Source organism: Ustilago hordei, assembly GCF_900519145.1.
Source record: "Ustilago hordei strain Uho2 genome assembly, contig: UHO2_contig_23, whole genome shotgun sequence".
Classification (NCBI taxonomy): domain Eukaryota; kingdom Fungi; phylum Basidiomycota; class Ustilaginomycetes; order Ustilaginales; family Ustilaginaceae; genus Ustilago; species Ustilago hordei.
This window is the reverse complement of record NW_024545265.1, coordinates 179,323-194,874: the sequence shown is the minus strand read 5'-3', so window position 1 is coordinate 194,874 and position 15,552 is coordinate 179,323. Positions and strand designations below refer to the sequence as shown.

Below are 15,552 nucleotides of genomic sequence, written 5' to 3'. Positions count from 1 at the left end.
AGCGGAATGTAACATAGATTGCTTACTAATGATGAGTGGAGTGGGGAGTATAATGAGATATGAGCCAGCCGAGGCGGTGAACCCTAACTTTACCGGCGCGTGCCTGATCGCGACCAGGAGTACAACACTCGAGAAAGTATGGTGTATACTATTCTCCGTCGGCGCGCAAAACGGATGAGAGTATAGGACAGTTAGAGGCATAAATAAATGCATCATGCCGAAGCTCTAGCCCCTTTGCAGGATCCAGCTTTCTTGTCAGATGGTCAATACTTCTCCAACCAAAGATCAACATAACGATCGCAAACCTTGACACCACCGCCACGGCTTTTGCTTGTATCAAATAACTCCTCTCCGCCATTTGCCACAGCTCCGCTCAACTTCCAATACTGGCCCCTCTCGCTATTTATGTCCCAGGCTAGATCAAAACAGTCATCACTATTGCGGAACTGGTACCGCAAGCCTACGCCTGCTTCCATATAATTGACATAATAATCCTTAGTAATGTCGGCAAAGGTAAAGTCGGTCAAGAAACCATCTTTGACGATAGGAGTTACTTTCACGTCTTTTCTCGTCTCCCACCTAGAAAAAAAAAGTGAAGTGGGCCAAGCGAATCGAGCCAGAGACGTGATGGAAGCAAGGAGACTTGGAGGCAGATTCGGAAGAACAAGCTTTGTTGAAGTCCGAGTTTTGAGGGAGAATTGGGGTCAACTCCAGCGGACAGTTTTGGGCAAAGGCCGCAGAAAGGACGCTGAGAGTGCTAAGGAGGAGAATGAGCCAAAGTGAGTTCATTTTGGAAGCAAATTTGATGATTGGTACTGGAAGATGGAGGAAGACGAAAGCTAAGTAGGATGGCAAGGTGGGGGCTTAAAACTGTTGGGATGGCGTGCTTTAAAAGGCCACATGCCTGGCGAGGCCAGAAGGTGGGCCATGTCAAAAACTGTCGGTTGGTCAACGGGAATGTCGTGCTGTGGTTGAGAACGGTGGGAAATGCCCCGCAGGTGGAGACTTTGTTGATGAGGTCGACTGTTACATGCGCAGGCTATATGTGCGTTGTAATGGAGTAACCAAGTGGATTGCGGCAAGGAGGATCTCAGGTCCTTGCCGAGGCCGAGTGCGGCGTGGACGTTGCTACCGAAAGGTCAACAGTGAGGCGCTTTCTTCTCACTAAGGCTTACATAAGCACAGTCAGGTGAGCTGTCAAATTGCCTCTCCTCTGAGCTTCTGACAAGAAAAGTCGAGCAAATGGCTGCACGACTTGCAATCTGTGCAATTTTCGGATCCTCCGTCCGCACCATCTATACATCTCCTGTCATCACCATCGTTCGTGGCTTGAGATCATACTGACACATCATGTCGGCCCCCATCCGAAACTTGCAACGAGGCGCATCCCGCGCTTTCTCTTCAAGCAGCTCTGCGCTCGTCTCTCGCAGCGTCTCGGCATCTTCATCGGCCAACCCGATCGCTTCTTCTTCTTCCTCCTCTTCCTCCTCTTCCTCCTCTTCCTCCTCTTCCTCCTCCTCCTTTTCCAACGCCGCACGCTCCAAGGACATCAAACGTGAGAAGCGCAAGAAGGATCATGTTCTCCGAAAAGCAGTCGAGATGTATCACTTGACGTCGTCGTTCCTGCCAACGCCGCAGCGAGCCATGGCCACTTCCGCCGACCAGAGGTCTGATTCCTCCTCTGCAACTGCTACCTGGGAATCTGCTTTGGACAACGCCATCTACTCTTCGATTCTCAACACGGATTCGGCTTCGCGCCGATCGCCGAACCTTGTGCCCCGTGGCTTGACCGACTTGGGCAGAGAGCAATCGAACCGTGCAGCCTCTGTCCCTTCTTTCGGCAACACCGAAGAATCGGCATCTAGCCGCGCCAAGGAAATCAACTTGTTCGCCTCTGATCTCACCAGCACAACCTTCCTCACACGCAGAGAGCGAGAAGCCGCTGCAGCCAAGTCGACCCCGGTCAGTTTGCTAAAATTATCTCGAAAACGCTCATCAAAGCAGAACCGAGGAGGTCTCGACCACTTTACCGATGCCGACATTGCCATGTACCACAAGAGACACAACCACGAAGCTGGAGCAGGATCTTCGCACGATCTGGACAACAGCAGGTACTCTGGCGCAGAGAGGCTCACTCATCTCGATCGTATCAGACCCGGTGGAAACGAATGGTACCGAAACCAAGGACTTGATACCAGGAGCGCTCGAGTTCGTGATGCCCTCTTTGGTACCGTCAACGGTGAATTGCCAGGCCTTGAGGTGGTTCGCGAGAGGATCGCCAAGATGAGGCGTGAGCACCCGTCTCACAAGTGAACGCATGCCACGCAGCAGCCAATCAGTCAGGGCATCGACTTGCTTGCTGTCCCTTTCGGATGCACCGACGACCACTCGGAAGAACTCACAATCTCAAACTTGACCATATCACTCTTCTCCTGTATAATCACCCTATCATGCTTCAGCCATCGGCCCGCCCGAACCAGCCTCGAGCAAAAAGAAAAGAAAAACAAAACAAAAAAAGAAAGCTTGCAATGTACACTCGATCAGACCATTCATGGCATCGGCTGTGCCGACAGTGCTTATCTGCCTCACAGTCCCAGAAACACCGCCATTTGACGCCACAATTGACCTTTTTCTCTCCTCTCCAGATCACAGGCTGAGTTCAAGATTGGTGATCCTTCTCGCCGCAGCCAAACTGCCCCTCGTCAGGACCAAGTCCTTGCGCCTCGCAGGTGAGAATGCCTGACTTCGATCGGCCCTCATAAATAGCAACCTCAGCAGCAGCTTCCTCTTGAGATTCCCCTCGTCAAGACGTCTTTGACCTCAGAGACATCCCTCCCCTTCCCACCTTCACCAACCCATCGCCAAGGGTGGACAATGTCCAAGCACGCCCTCGCAACAGCATCCTCCACAATCATGTCTGACAACTCAAAGTTCTCTTCGTTCGACAACATCTGCGCTCACCAAGATGCTCAAACGCCCACACCATCCCACCCTCCACTCAGAGCCCCCATCATCATCTTTACCTCTCAGGGCGCCGACTTCATCTGGGCCTTCGAACCCATTCTGCACCTTGCCGCCCACCAACCCGAACTCGCATCATTCCTCTCGTTGGCCCTTCACGCTGTCCGTGTCGAGCTTCAGAGCGTCGCCAATCGTCGAAGCGGCGCATCTTCTACGACAGAAGCACAAAGCTCAGCCGAGGTCGAGCTGCTTGCCATCCTCCCGCCGTTTGAGCCCTTCTCTGACCTGGAGACCCTGGTCAATTTTCATCGCCGAACAGGTCTCAAGGATTCGGTGATCAACGGAGTGCTTCTCTGCGTCCTGCAAACAGCGTGCGTAGTAGCGCTCTATTGTGCAGCACAAAGGGGCGACGTCGACAATGAGGATGCCCAGGCTGTCCTGTCCGATCTCCGAAAAGCTTGGAAGGCCGTTGCACAACTGTGCTCCCAACTACTAGGCTTCTGCACCGGTGCGCTCTCGGCTTTTTCGCTTCGTAATGTAGTCGAAGAGGACGCGACGGCATCATCTTTCAACATTTGGACCTATGCTCAGGAGGCCATCAAGACGACCCGCGTCTGTTTTTGGATCAGTTTGCGCTCTGCGCAAGCTCGTGATCGGCTCATCAAGGCCAACGCCCCACCCACACCCTTTGATCACTGGAGCATTGTCGTGTCATTCAAGGCACCAGACAGCGCCGAGCGTGTCTACCAATGTCTTGCACAATTCAACATGCTCGAGCAGGAGCGGCCGCTCCACGAGCCTGTATCTCTCACTATCACGGCCAGAGCAGTCAACCAGGTCTCGATCGGAGGACCGCCACACTCTCTAGAACGCTTCATGGCATACCTGTCCGAGCACATGAGAGCCGACGCTAGAGCTTTCCCGCTCGAGATATTTTCACCCTATCATACTCCAGATCTCAAAGTTGAGGCCAACCTGGTGATGCTCGACCTGGAACGTCGAGGTCTCGTCGATGATACTCTTCTGCCACCCAGCCAGAAGATCTTGTGGGAAACGGCATCCGCTGAAATCCTCTCCAAACCCAGTCTGCGCGGCGCTTTGCATGCCCTGATCGATAGCAACCTGTGCTCGACAGCGGACTGGGACACGATGGTCGATCGCCTGCTCCTGCTCGAAGGAGAGCTCCCAGCTCCGACACCGACCGATCATGAAGTCGTTGTCTCAATCGGTCCAGGCGTCAACCTCGCAGCAGACCTCAAGAAGCGTTTCTCATCACAGTGCGAGTCTTCCCCTGCCACAGATACCATCACAATCCTGGACGTGCCCGTACTGCTTCGCGAGATGATGCGCCATGACGCGGAGATGCTCGGACCTGAGCGATGCACCTTGCAGCCGGACGTCTCAGGCGACGACGTGGTGATCGTTTCAATGGCCTGTCGATTCCCTGGCGACGTTTGCACTCCCGAGCAACTCTGGACGTGCCTCGAGACCGGGAGATCCACCGTGTCAGAGATCCCGAAGCACCTCTTTGACATTGATGCGTACTACGGCGACGGCCTCAATCAGACTCTTGCCAGGCACATGCATGCTCTCTCGGAGAACGTGGTCAAGTCGATGGATGCCCGACTCTTCAGCATGTCGCCGAAGGAGATCGAGCAGCTCGACCCACAGCATCGACTCGTCATGTTGTGCTCCTACGAGGCGTTGGAGCGTGCTGGATACTCTGCTGAGGCTAAGTCACCCTCTTGCTTTGACGGTAAGCGCATTGCTGTATGCATGGGAGCCAGTTGGGACGACTATCGAGAGAATGCTAGCTGGAACATTGGGAGCTACTTTATCACAGGCAATATTCGTGCCTTCATCCCCGGCCACGTATCGTTCTCCCTGAAGTGGGAGGGCCCCAGTGTCTCGGTGGACTCTCTCGAATGCTCTGCAGTCTCGGCAATTCAATGGTCCAGAAGAGCGCTCCTCAGTGGACAGTGCGATGCGGCACTTGCTGGAGCCGTCAATGTCTTGACGCAGCCACAGATGTTCATCGCCATGGACAAGCAGGGTATCCTCTCCCACAGTGGTACCAACATGACATTCTCTTCGAAACTAGATGGCAAGACGCGAGGCGACGGATGTGGCGTTTTGCTCCTCAAGCGACGCTCGACCGCGATCCGCGACGGCGACAAAATCCTTGCAACGCTTCCAGCAGCAAAAATCACCTATCATGGACAGTCATTCGATGGCGAAGCAGCGAGTACTCAGCAGTCTGACTTCTTGGCTCGAGTCTTTTCCGAGGCTGGTCTGCAGCCCTCAGACCTTGTCCACATCGAAGCAAGTGGCTTTCACAGTAAGGAAGGCGAAGCAGCAGAATTTCAATCCTTTGCTCGCTTGCTTGACCACGCCACCGATCGCTCGGCTCGTCAGTCTGCTCAAAAAGAACATGACGTCTCTGTGGCCAGTTTGAGACCCAACATAGGCGCAGGAGAAGCAGTATCGGCTATGACCTCAGTGATAAAGGCGGTCTTGATCCTGAACAAAGGCATTATTCCTAGACAGGTGTCGATCTCTCACTCATCCGAGCTGCAACCTGCCATTGCTGCGACGTGTTGCGCGTCCAAGCTGTTTGTTCCCACAGAGGCGAAACTGCTACCAGCTCCGAGAGGCAGACACGATCGTCGCCATATCCTGGTCAACAGCCTTGCCAGTACCGGCTGTCATGGAGTCATGCTGGTTGGCTCACCCATGGACGACGGACAGGATCAAATCCAAAAACGTCAAAAAATGTTGCGCCAAAATCAACCAAAACAGGCAAGAGAACAGAACCAACAGAACAAATCCCAAAATACCTCGCAGGTCCAAAACAGCAGCCCCAAGGCGCAAAAAGCATGTGATGTTTCTCCTATGGGCACCGGCATCTCTGACGATGAATGTGCATGGGTGTTCGTGTTGTCGGCCAAGACCAAAGAGTCGGGAGAGATGCTAAAGAAATCTCTGATCGACTATCTCCAACGTGACGCTTGTCTAGCTGACCTCAGCTACACACTTGCTTGTCGCAGAACACACTATCCCTTCCGACTGAGTGTCATTGCCGCCGAACAGGATGAACTCATCCGACGCCTGCGAGGCGCCGAATTCATCGAGGCTAGACCTTCCGGCGACTTGCCGGCTTTCCACTTCGAGTTCAGATCGCCTTCTGAAGGGTCGCTCCCATTAATGAAGCCCTTCATCCGCTTGACCTGGGCCTTGCGCGACAGGTCCGAGGAGTTTGTCGCATTCCTGTCGTCGCTCGGCGCCACCGAGGAAGAGAAGAATTCGCCCAAACTCGTGCAGATATGCTTGGCCACGGTCCTGCAAAATTGTGGCATCAGCCCAGCCCTCGTCACTGGCGACAACGAGATTGGTACGCTATTCTTCCAGGGCTTGATCGACAACGAGAGCATGCTGGGAGCAGCTTACGATGACGGCGAAAGAACGCTTCACCATGCCATCAAGCATACCTGCGATGATAATCCAGTTCTAGACGAGAAGCTGCTGAAGACAGGATTCTCTCTTTCGCGAGGTGCAGGTAGACAAACCGTTCTTGATGAAGCCAAGGAGCCGACACGCGACCTCACAGGCACACTCTCCGTTGTGGTCAAAGCCGGAGAGCAGGCTGATCCAGGCAGAAATTACTGCTCAATCGTCATTACCGACACAGTGGCGCTGTCTGATGATCAGCTACACGATCATGACAAAAAGCAAGACCACGTTGCAGATCCCCAAGCGCTGCAGAGGTCGCTCCTCTTCGCGCTTGGAAGATTGTATCAACAGGGATACAATGTCAGCTGGATTGAGTATTTCCGACCGTACTTGCCGTGCCTCAAACATGTCGACACGTTGCCGACCTATCCATTCCACCTTCAGCAATTCTGGTTGGAGTACCATGATCGTAATCTCATCCAGCACAGCGGCGGCGAGGAAGATGACTCCTCGGCTGCCCAGGACGGCGAGCTAGATGGCGTCGAGGGCAGCAATGGCGGCGCGGCAGACTTGGTGCCCGATGAGCCACTCACGCAGCCACTCTTGAGCACTCAGACGAGAGCGGACAGCGGATTGCGAATCTACATATCTGACCTGAAGGACGAAATTCAGGCGGCACTTCTCCAAGTCGCATCGTCATCCGCGATGTCGATCGAACTCATGACGGAGGCGGCCATAGAGTCAAGCGCCTCTTCAAACGTGCCCGTTGATGGGGTCGGCGGGCGCACTCTGATCCTGTCCCACGTGCTATTATATGGTGAATTGAGAAATCTGCTCACTGCTCAGGAAGCCAGACTCGCAGTCGCGTTCCGAGGTCAGCGTCAGGATTGTCATGGCGATGGTATTCAGCTACGCTTTGATTCCAAGCCAGATGCCTTCGGCGAGTGCGAATATCAGTGGCTCGACAGCAGAGACGTGGAACGTCAATGGGCAAGACTGCAGAGTCTGCTACGCGAGAAAATCGACAGCATCAAAAACAGCGGCGAGATGTTGGGCTCGAGACTAATCTACAAGAGTATCGGTGGCGATTTTGCAAAGAGCTCAAGGTCGATTCGCAGTGTGCATTTCGAGACACGATCGAAGGAAGCGGTGTTCTGCATCGATGGTCCAACTCCCGATTCATCGATGCTTGCTGCAGGACAGTGTGTCCTTGCTCTCGTTGTGTCTACGCTCGAGGAGTGCGCACGCTGGCATCACACGAATTTCAACGCGAATGCAGATGGACAATATGGTGTTACGGCCATCGGTGAGCTCGTGATTCAGCATGAATGGCTGGAGTGTCTCAAGCAGGCACGAAAGTCAACAAGCAGCTTCACGGCTTTCGTCTCACCTGCTCAGGCAGCTGGCCTTGTTCTCGGACCTGACGATGCGCTGGTCATCGACATGGTGCTTTTTGACGACAAATCGCACATCGTCGGAGAGCTTACCTCGGTTCGCCTCGCTCGAGTCGAGTCCACCTCGAACATGTCGACTTCCAAATCTACCACTCATTTGGCTCCAGTCGTCGCCAACGAAACACAGCCTGCAGCACCCGCCGCTCCCGTCCCGAAGACCAACGAGCCAAAAGCCCAGCCTGCTGCTAAGAAGGCCTCGACAATGAAGCGATCGAGCGCTGCTGAAGATGTGCATGCCAAGATCACGGCCGTGTTGGCTTCCGAACTCGGTATCGCTGTTGAGGAGTTGAAGCCGAGCGTCAAATTCGCCGACCTCGGACTCGATAGTCTTATGTCTTTGGTCTGCATTTCAACCTTGGAGGCTCTCAACCTCGGGTTCGACATTCCGCAATCACTGTTCTTGGAGTGTGATAGTCCGGAGGAGCTGCTCGCTTGGATCCGAGAGCAGGTTGGTGATGCCGATGGCGACAACACCGGAGATTTGGGTCCCGATGATGACTCTGTCCCCGACATCACCGAGACTGCAGCTGATCCTGCGGCTTCTTCCCCTGGATCGACGCAGGCCCCCGCCGTAAAACAGGCTAGTAACGTGGCATCGCCAGCCCAGGGCAACTCAGCAGTGGAGGAAGCGATGAAGACGATCATCACGACCATCGAGACCGAATTGGGCGTAGCAGGGGGTAGCATCGACCAAGACGCCAACTTAGCTGATCTGGGCATGGACTCGCTCATGTCTCTGCTCGTATTGGGTAATCTTTCGGGCATGCTTCCGTTCGAGCTTCCTTCTTCGCTGTTCATGGATTGCACTTCTCTCGGCGAGATTTGCGCATTTCTTGTTGTCGAGCTCGGCGGTGGCAACTCCATCGACACCACCGCTGCCCCACCCCAAGCAAGTGTGCCCGCCCAAATTTCGCCGCCAACCTTCGCCATCCCCTCCGCCAAACCCCCCGTCCTCCTCCGCAAGCCCACGACCCCAACCAACCCCAACTCCACCCCCCTCTTCCTCCTCCCCGACGGCTCCGGCATGTCCACTGTCTACCAATTCCTCCATCCTATCGATCGCGCCGTGTACTCTATAAACTCTCCCTTCCTCTCCAACGCATCCGCTTGGAACGGAGGCATAACTCAAATCGCCCACTACTATCTCTCCTGCATTCGACTCGTCCAGCCTTCCGGACCGTGGTTGGTGGGAGGATGGAGCTTTGGCGGGATGGTTGCGTTCGAAATCTCCCGCATCCTCGCTACTACGCCTGGTGGCAAGGATGATTGGGTAGCGGGGCTGTTCCTCCTCGATACGCCAAGTCCAGTGTACCCTCCGCTACCGTTGACGATTGTGGATTGGATCAATAGCGCAGAGGAGGTGAAAGATATTGCTCCATCTTCGTTGCCGGAGAAGTTGGTTGCGCATTTCAGTGCTACGTTGGGGAGTCTTGTCGGGTGGAATCCCACTTCGCTCAGCGAGGTGCGAGAGGAGGGTAAGGTTCCGAAAACATGGTTTGTCGTGGCAGACAACCAGCTGCCAGGTAAAATCGAAGATATAAGGGAGATAAATGAAACTGTGCGATGGCTGTTTGTTCCCAACCGCGCAACGCAAAATGGTTCTGATGGTTGGGAACGATTCATCCCACCTCACAAGATCACCGTGGAACCGGTATCGGGAGCGAACCATTTCACAATGGTTAGAGAACCAGCTGTGGAGGCGGTGGCAAGGGTTTTACAAGAGGCCTGTGGGCAGGCGTTGCAGGCTTGACGCTCGCCTTGCAAGATTTAGGAGGGTGCTTGTGCTCTTTGCGGTTGGTGTTTTGTTCATACTTGTCATATATTCGCGTTGTCTCGTGTTGGTCGTCAAATTTAAGGACAATGTCAATGATCCATCTCGTTCTGAACCTCTTTGTGGTCATTCGTCGTGTCGAACTGGCATGTGTGCGCTCAAATACCACCTTTCAGGCATGCATGCGAGTCTGTGCAGACCAACTGTGAAGACATGACCTCATACAATCGGCTCGGTTTGAGATGCTGGCGAGTCACGAGGAGGAGACAAGACACACCTTGTTCTCGCCGCATCTAGAGCTGTGAGTGTTGAGGAAAGCACAATCAGGGCGGGCAAGCGAGGGGCGAAATCGTTGTATTCCCTGAGAACTAAGTACAGTAATGTCAAGAGCATATATGCTTCTGTGGTCAGTATGTGAAGGCGAGGTGCCACGTATGACTACATGCTTGTTGAATGAGATAGGGGTCCTTGGTGGGTGGTGTCGGACGTTGGTGGGAGTTGATGGGTGGCGACGCTGAGCGAGGTTTGCAGAAATGTCGGGAAATGACTAAGCAGTCATGCGTTTTTACTGTGAGGACGCGCAAGTTAGCCTTGACAAGCCTTTTTAGTAAAAGTATGTGACTTCCAGTCCGATCTCACACTAACGTCAACTTGGCTCACCTGGATCGACTATCACGACTGGCATCGGGATGGCGATTAACAGATAGGCGACATAGTAGTGAAATCACATGACTGCATGTTCATGCTCTAACATGACTGCAAACTTCACTTGGCATCGCCACTCATCAACTCCCACCAACACTCAGCTTTCCCCACCAACACTCCTATCCCACTTGACAATGGCACACCCTCATATGTGTCACTTTCTTCTACACATGCACATATCAACCAACAGCAGAGGCATATATACTTCTGCTATTGCTTTGTACTTAGTTCCTTAGAATGCTAATGATTTTGCCACTTGCTTGACTGCCCTGATTGTGCTTTCCTTAACAGATTAAGAGTCTGAATGCTCTGCTGTAGGAACACTGCCTCACCTCACCATGCTGTCCAATCTGTATCCTTGCCTGCCTCTGCCACCCAAAGAAAGGGCCTGCCTCTGCCAAGCCTGACAAATCAGCATGCCTCCATGAACCTGTGATCCAGGCACCAAGAGCAGCGATCTGTCTGACAAACCACACAAGGAAAGAGCTCCCACCACACCACACAGGCAAATGCTGATTGGCATGGAGACCCCTTTATGCTATGATTCCAACAACAATGATGATGGCAATGAAACCCAATATAACATTGGCACCATCTCTGAACTCAACCCCGAAGTGCTCAGGGGTATGCTCATTGAACTAACCAAATGCAACAAAGTGAAGAACTCTGATGCATACAAGAAACCTTCCTGTTGCTCCAATTTCCACCAATGACTCTCTCACACCCATGATGCCCTAAAAGAAGCCCCCAAGCTCACAACCAAAAACTGGTATGCCTGGAACCCCCACTTCAGGGGCATCCTGTCCAACTGGCCTGCAGCTATGAAGCACCTTGATGGCACCATGACCACTGAACACAAGAAATACAACTGCACCCTGGATGGCAAACTCTGCACTATCCTTCAAAGTAGTGCCCTACTCACCAGAAATGACAACATCAATTACCTTTTCATATGACCTGCCAACTCAGAACCCTGGAAACTACATGATCTCTGTCAGGGGTCTCGCGCCTGAAACCCAGGTCGGTCTGTCGAGATACTCGGTGACTATCAAACTGTGCGACAGCTATTGTCTTGGTATCGGTGACTATCAAGTTGTGCAGTGACAGCAGGTGGCGTTCATTGTATATACTATCGTAGGTTTCGGCTGACCTCTGTGGACACTCTGTTCAGGGGTAGCTCGGCACGATCAATAACGATGTTATGATGACACCAAGGTCTGGTGTGAGTGTTGATGATGATGAGGTTGATGGTGTGGGTGGTGAGATTGGTGATGTTGATGATAATGAGGTTGATGGTGTTGGTGATAAGGTTGGTGGCGTCAACACGAGTGTCCAGTGTGTTGACTTGATGCTTGAAGTGATCCCCGGACTGCAGTGGACTACTGCCTTCGGTTCTATCTATATCCGGACCGCTAACCTGCTATGGGTGCCTTCGGACGTCAGGTAGTGGTGATACAACACACACACTATGATGAGGAGCAACCTTTGATGGATTGCTGCTATGCTGACTGAAACTAATATATACTTATGCTGAAGTGATAACTAGTTATGGTGAGTAGAGTGGATGAGGATCCACTCGACCTATGATGATGAGAAAGCATGGTTATATACCTCTTCTCAGCATTGCCAGCGATGCTGCTCCTGCTCTCTCTCCAGAGAGTACCTTCTTCATCGAGTACTGCTCAGGGGCCTCTCCTGCTTGGCACCCCTGTGCCTCTTGAGCTGTGTCGACTCCTTCGACACTGCTCCTCCTCCTCATGACCTGATGTCAACTCCTTCGACACTGCTCCTCTTCCTCTTGAGCTGTGTCGACTCCTTCGACACTGCTCCTCCTCCTCTTGAGCTGTGTCGACTCCTTCGACACTGCTCCTCCTCCTCATGACCTGATGTCGACTCCTTCGACACTGCTCCTCCTCCTCATGACCTGGTGTCGACACTGCTCCTCCTCCTTTGATCAGTGACAGTTCCTTTGGCTCTTGTCTCTCGAGCCCCTGAGTGGTAACCATCTGCATGCTCCTTGAGCTTGGTCCTCTTCGTGGCTGTGCCTGCTCCTTGAGCTTGGTCCTCCTCGTGGCTGTGCTTGGCCCTCCTTTGCATGTGAGTCCATAGGAGTCCATGGTCTCCATGGAGACTGCACTACGACCATGCTCTCTACTGATCTCGACTAGATCTTCGATACCTGTGCTCCTTCCATATGAACCCGTGACCCTCCTGCTTCTTGAGCATCCAGGCCCATGACACTACCCCCCTCTTAAGAGCCGAGCTCCGTCGAGGCATGCTCTGGTCTGGTCCATGCTGACTCCTCCTCCTCCTCCTCGACAACATTGCCAACATCATCCTTCCTCCTTTTCTCAACATCATCCTCCTTCCTCTTCCTCTCTCTACTCCTCCTGTTCTCTCCCCCTTTCTCTACTTTGTCTACTCACTCGTCCCCCCTCCGACACCTCATACTCCTGGATGAGGTCGGGACAGTTGAGGTTCTCTACTGGTTCCCATGAAGCAGCTTCTTCTGAGTACCCTCTCCACAACACCTTGTACTCTGTAGTCCCATTGTGTGAACGCTTGTCAATGAGTGCTTCGACTTCGAAGTCGAGGTCCTCATCTGGAAGTGATGGTATGGTGGGCTGTTCAACATGTTGAGGAAGAGAACTTGTTCTTGCTGGCTCGAGCATGGAGACATGGAACACATCATGCACCCTAAGGTTTGCTGGCAATGTGATTCGATAAGCTTGGCGTCCTACCTGTTCCTGAACTGGGTAGGGTCCTGCAAACCGGGTGTCTAACTTGGGTGTGGGTCTCCTTGTCTTCCAGTTTCGACGGTTGATATAGACCATATCACCCACCTTAAACTCGATGTCCTTGTGCTTCCTGTTATACTGGTTTACTGATCTACGTTGTGCCTCTCTGATCTGCTCCTGGAGGTACTTGCAATGCTCCTTTCCATCCATGAGGTACTCGAAGCGACCTGGATCATTGACTCCTAGTCGTTGAGGGATGTCAGGATGAGCTTTGGGGTTCCATCCATAGCATGCAAAGAATGGTGAGACACCAATGCTGTTGTGGACCGTGTTGTTGTATACAAAGGCTGCAGTGTCCAGCAGGTTGGCCCAGTCATTCTGCTCATAGTTGCAGTACATCCTGAGGTATTGCTCTATGACCTGATTGACTCTCTCTGTCTGACCATCAGTTTGAGGATGGTAAGCTGTGCTAAGTGAGTGCTTCACACCCATTTGCTCTGCAAATGCCTTCCATGCTCCTGATATGAACTGCCTGCCTCGGTCCGAGACCATGTGATCTGGGTATCCGAAGAGTCTAACCATGTGTCCATATAGCAACACTGCAGTCTGTTTGGCCATGACTGTCTTATGGGTTGGAGCTAGTATGGCAAACTTGGTTAACCTGTCGACAATGACTAAGATAGAGTCATAGGTCTTGGAGTCATACTTCTTCGATGGTGGTAGTCCTTCGATGAAGTCGAGGGATATGGAGCCCCAGGGCCTGTCTGGTGTTGCTAGTGGCTGTAGCAAACCATATGGACGATGACAAGGAGCTTTGTACCTAGCACATACAGGACAACTTGCTACATAGTCTGCAATCCAAGCTGTCATGTTTGGCCACCAGTAATGTCGTTGAGCTGCCTTGATGGTAGCATCTCTTCCTACATGTCCAGCAGTGATACCATCATGGCATTGGGTCATCACCATGAATCATAGCTGCTCTACAGAAAGGGACTGTCCATCTACCTCTTTGGCACTCCTTGAGTGTCGGTTGTTGGTCCTCCCTGGCATGATCACTTTGGGGATAACCAATCTTCCTCCACTGTACCATAGGTCGTCCCTGACCTCGAAGGGCTTCTTCCTATGTATCTCCTGTAGCTCTTGGTCTAAGGGCTGGAAGATCTTGACCAGGTCTCTGAGACCTTTTGATGCTATGGACTCCATCGAGATCATGGGGGCCACTAGGAGCGAGTCATGGTCTGCTGTCTCCTTGAACACTCGAGGAGGCAGTAGTTGCCTCACATTGTGATCCTGCTCTTCACCAGCTGGTTGCATGTCGGTCCTTCTGGTGAGAGCATCGGGTTCACCACCCTTGTCTCCTGGTCGATACTGCAATATGAAGTCGAAGTCTGCTAGTAGTATGGCCCATCGAGCCTGTTGACCTGTGATGCGTCTCTGTGACTTGAAGTACTTGAGGGCTTCATGGTCAGTGAGGATGACCAGTTGGTTCGGTAGTCCAGCTAGCATGTGTCGCCACTGAGTAAGGCAGGCAACCACAGCTAGGAGCTCCTTGTCATGGATTTCATAGTTCTTCTCAGCAGAAGACATCTTCCTAGAGTAGAAGGCCACTGGATGCCATCATCCTTCATGCTCCTGCTTGAGTACTCCTGCTATAGCAAAGTCACTTGCATCAGTTTCCAACCTTGTTGGAAGGTGGTAGTCGAAGTGCTGAAGCACTCCTGCTGATGTGAAGGACTGGATGAGCTTGTGGAAGGCCTGTTGGGCCTCCTCTGGTAGCTTGAACTTCTTGAACCATTCTATAGGCTTTACCAGTGATGTCAATGGCTTGGCTATGCGAGCAAAGTGGGCTATGAACCTTCAATAGAAGTTGGCAAAACCCAGGAACCTTTGGATGTCATGGATTGACTCCAGCATTGGCCACTCCTTGACAGTGCACACCTTTTCTGGGTCCATCTCTATGCCTGTTGGCTTGATGATGTACCCCAGGAACTCAACTGTCTTGGTGTGGAACTCACACTTCGACAGCTTAGCAAAGAGCCTGTTGCCTCTTAAGCGAGTGAGGACCTCAGTGACATGCTTCACATGTGCCTCTTCAGTGTCACTGAAGATCAGGAAGTCATCTAGGTATACTACCACATATACTCCAATGATGTCTCGGAAGATGTCATTGATGAATGACTGGAAGTGAGCCGGAGCATTGGCTAGGCCAAAGGGCATCACTAGGTACTCATAGAGTCCTAACTGAGTGCCAAAAGCTGTCTTCCATTCATCTCCTTTAGCAATCCGGATGAGGTTGTATGCTGCCCTAAGGTCTAGCTTGGTATAGATCCTTGCCTTCCTGAGTAAGAACAGCTGCTCCTCGATGAGGGGCAATGGTGCCCTGTGTCAGGGGTCTCGCGCCTGAAACCCAGGTCGGTCTGTCGAGATACTCGGTGACTATCAAACTGTGTGACAGCTATTGTCTCGGTATCAG

The 15,552-nt window shown here is 52.6% G+C and overlaps 3 protein-coding genes across 3 annotated transcripts; 2 read left to right on the top strand and 1 right to left on the bottom strand.

The window, feature by feature from the left end:
* Positions 1-263: 263 nt before the first annotated feature.
* Positions 264-789, bottom strand: UHO2_07054 (uncharacterized protein; the record flags this gene model as incomplete). Its single annotated transcript, XM_041556510.1, has 2 exons — positions 264-579; positions 644-789. 2 exons carry the CDS (start codon positions 787-789, stop codon positions 264-266), a joined length of 462 nt encoding a protein of 153 aa, XP_041412444.1.
* Positions 790-1,350: 561 nt separating this feature from the next.
* UHO2_07053 (uncharacterized protein) lies at positions 1,351-2,313 on the top strand (the record flags this gene model as incomplete). The annotated part of the gene is made up of 1 exon (XM_041556509.1): positions 1,351-2,313. One exon carries the CDS (start codon positions 1,351-1,353, stop codon positions 2,311-2,313), a length of 963 nt encoding a protein of 320 aa, XP_041412443.1.
* A 600-nt stretch (positions 2,314-2,913) lies between these two features.
* On the top strand, positions 2,914-9,615 carry UHO2_07052 (uncharacterized protein; the record flags this gene model as incomplete). The annotated part of the gene is made up of 1 exon (XM_041556508.1): positions 2,914-9,615. One exon carries the CDS (start codon positions 2,914-2,916, stop codon positions 9,613-9,615), a length of 6,702 nt encoding a protein of 2,233 aa, XP_041412442.1.
* Between the last annotated feature and the right edge of the window lie 5,937 nt (positions 9,616-15,552).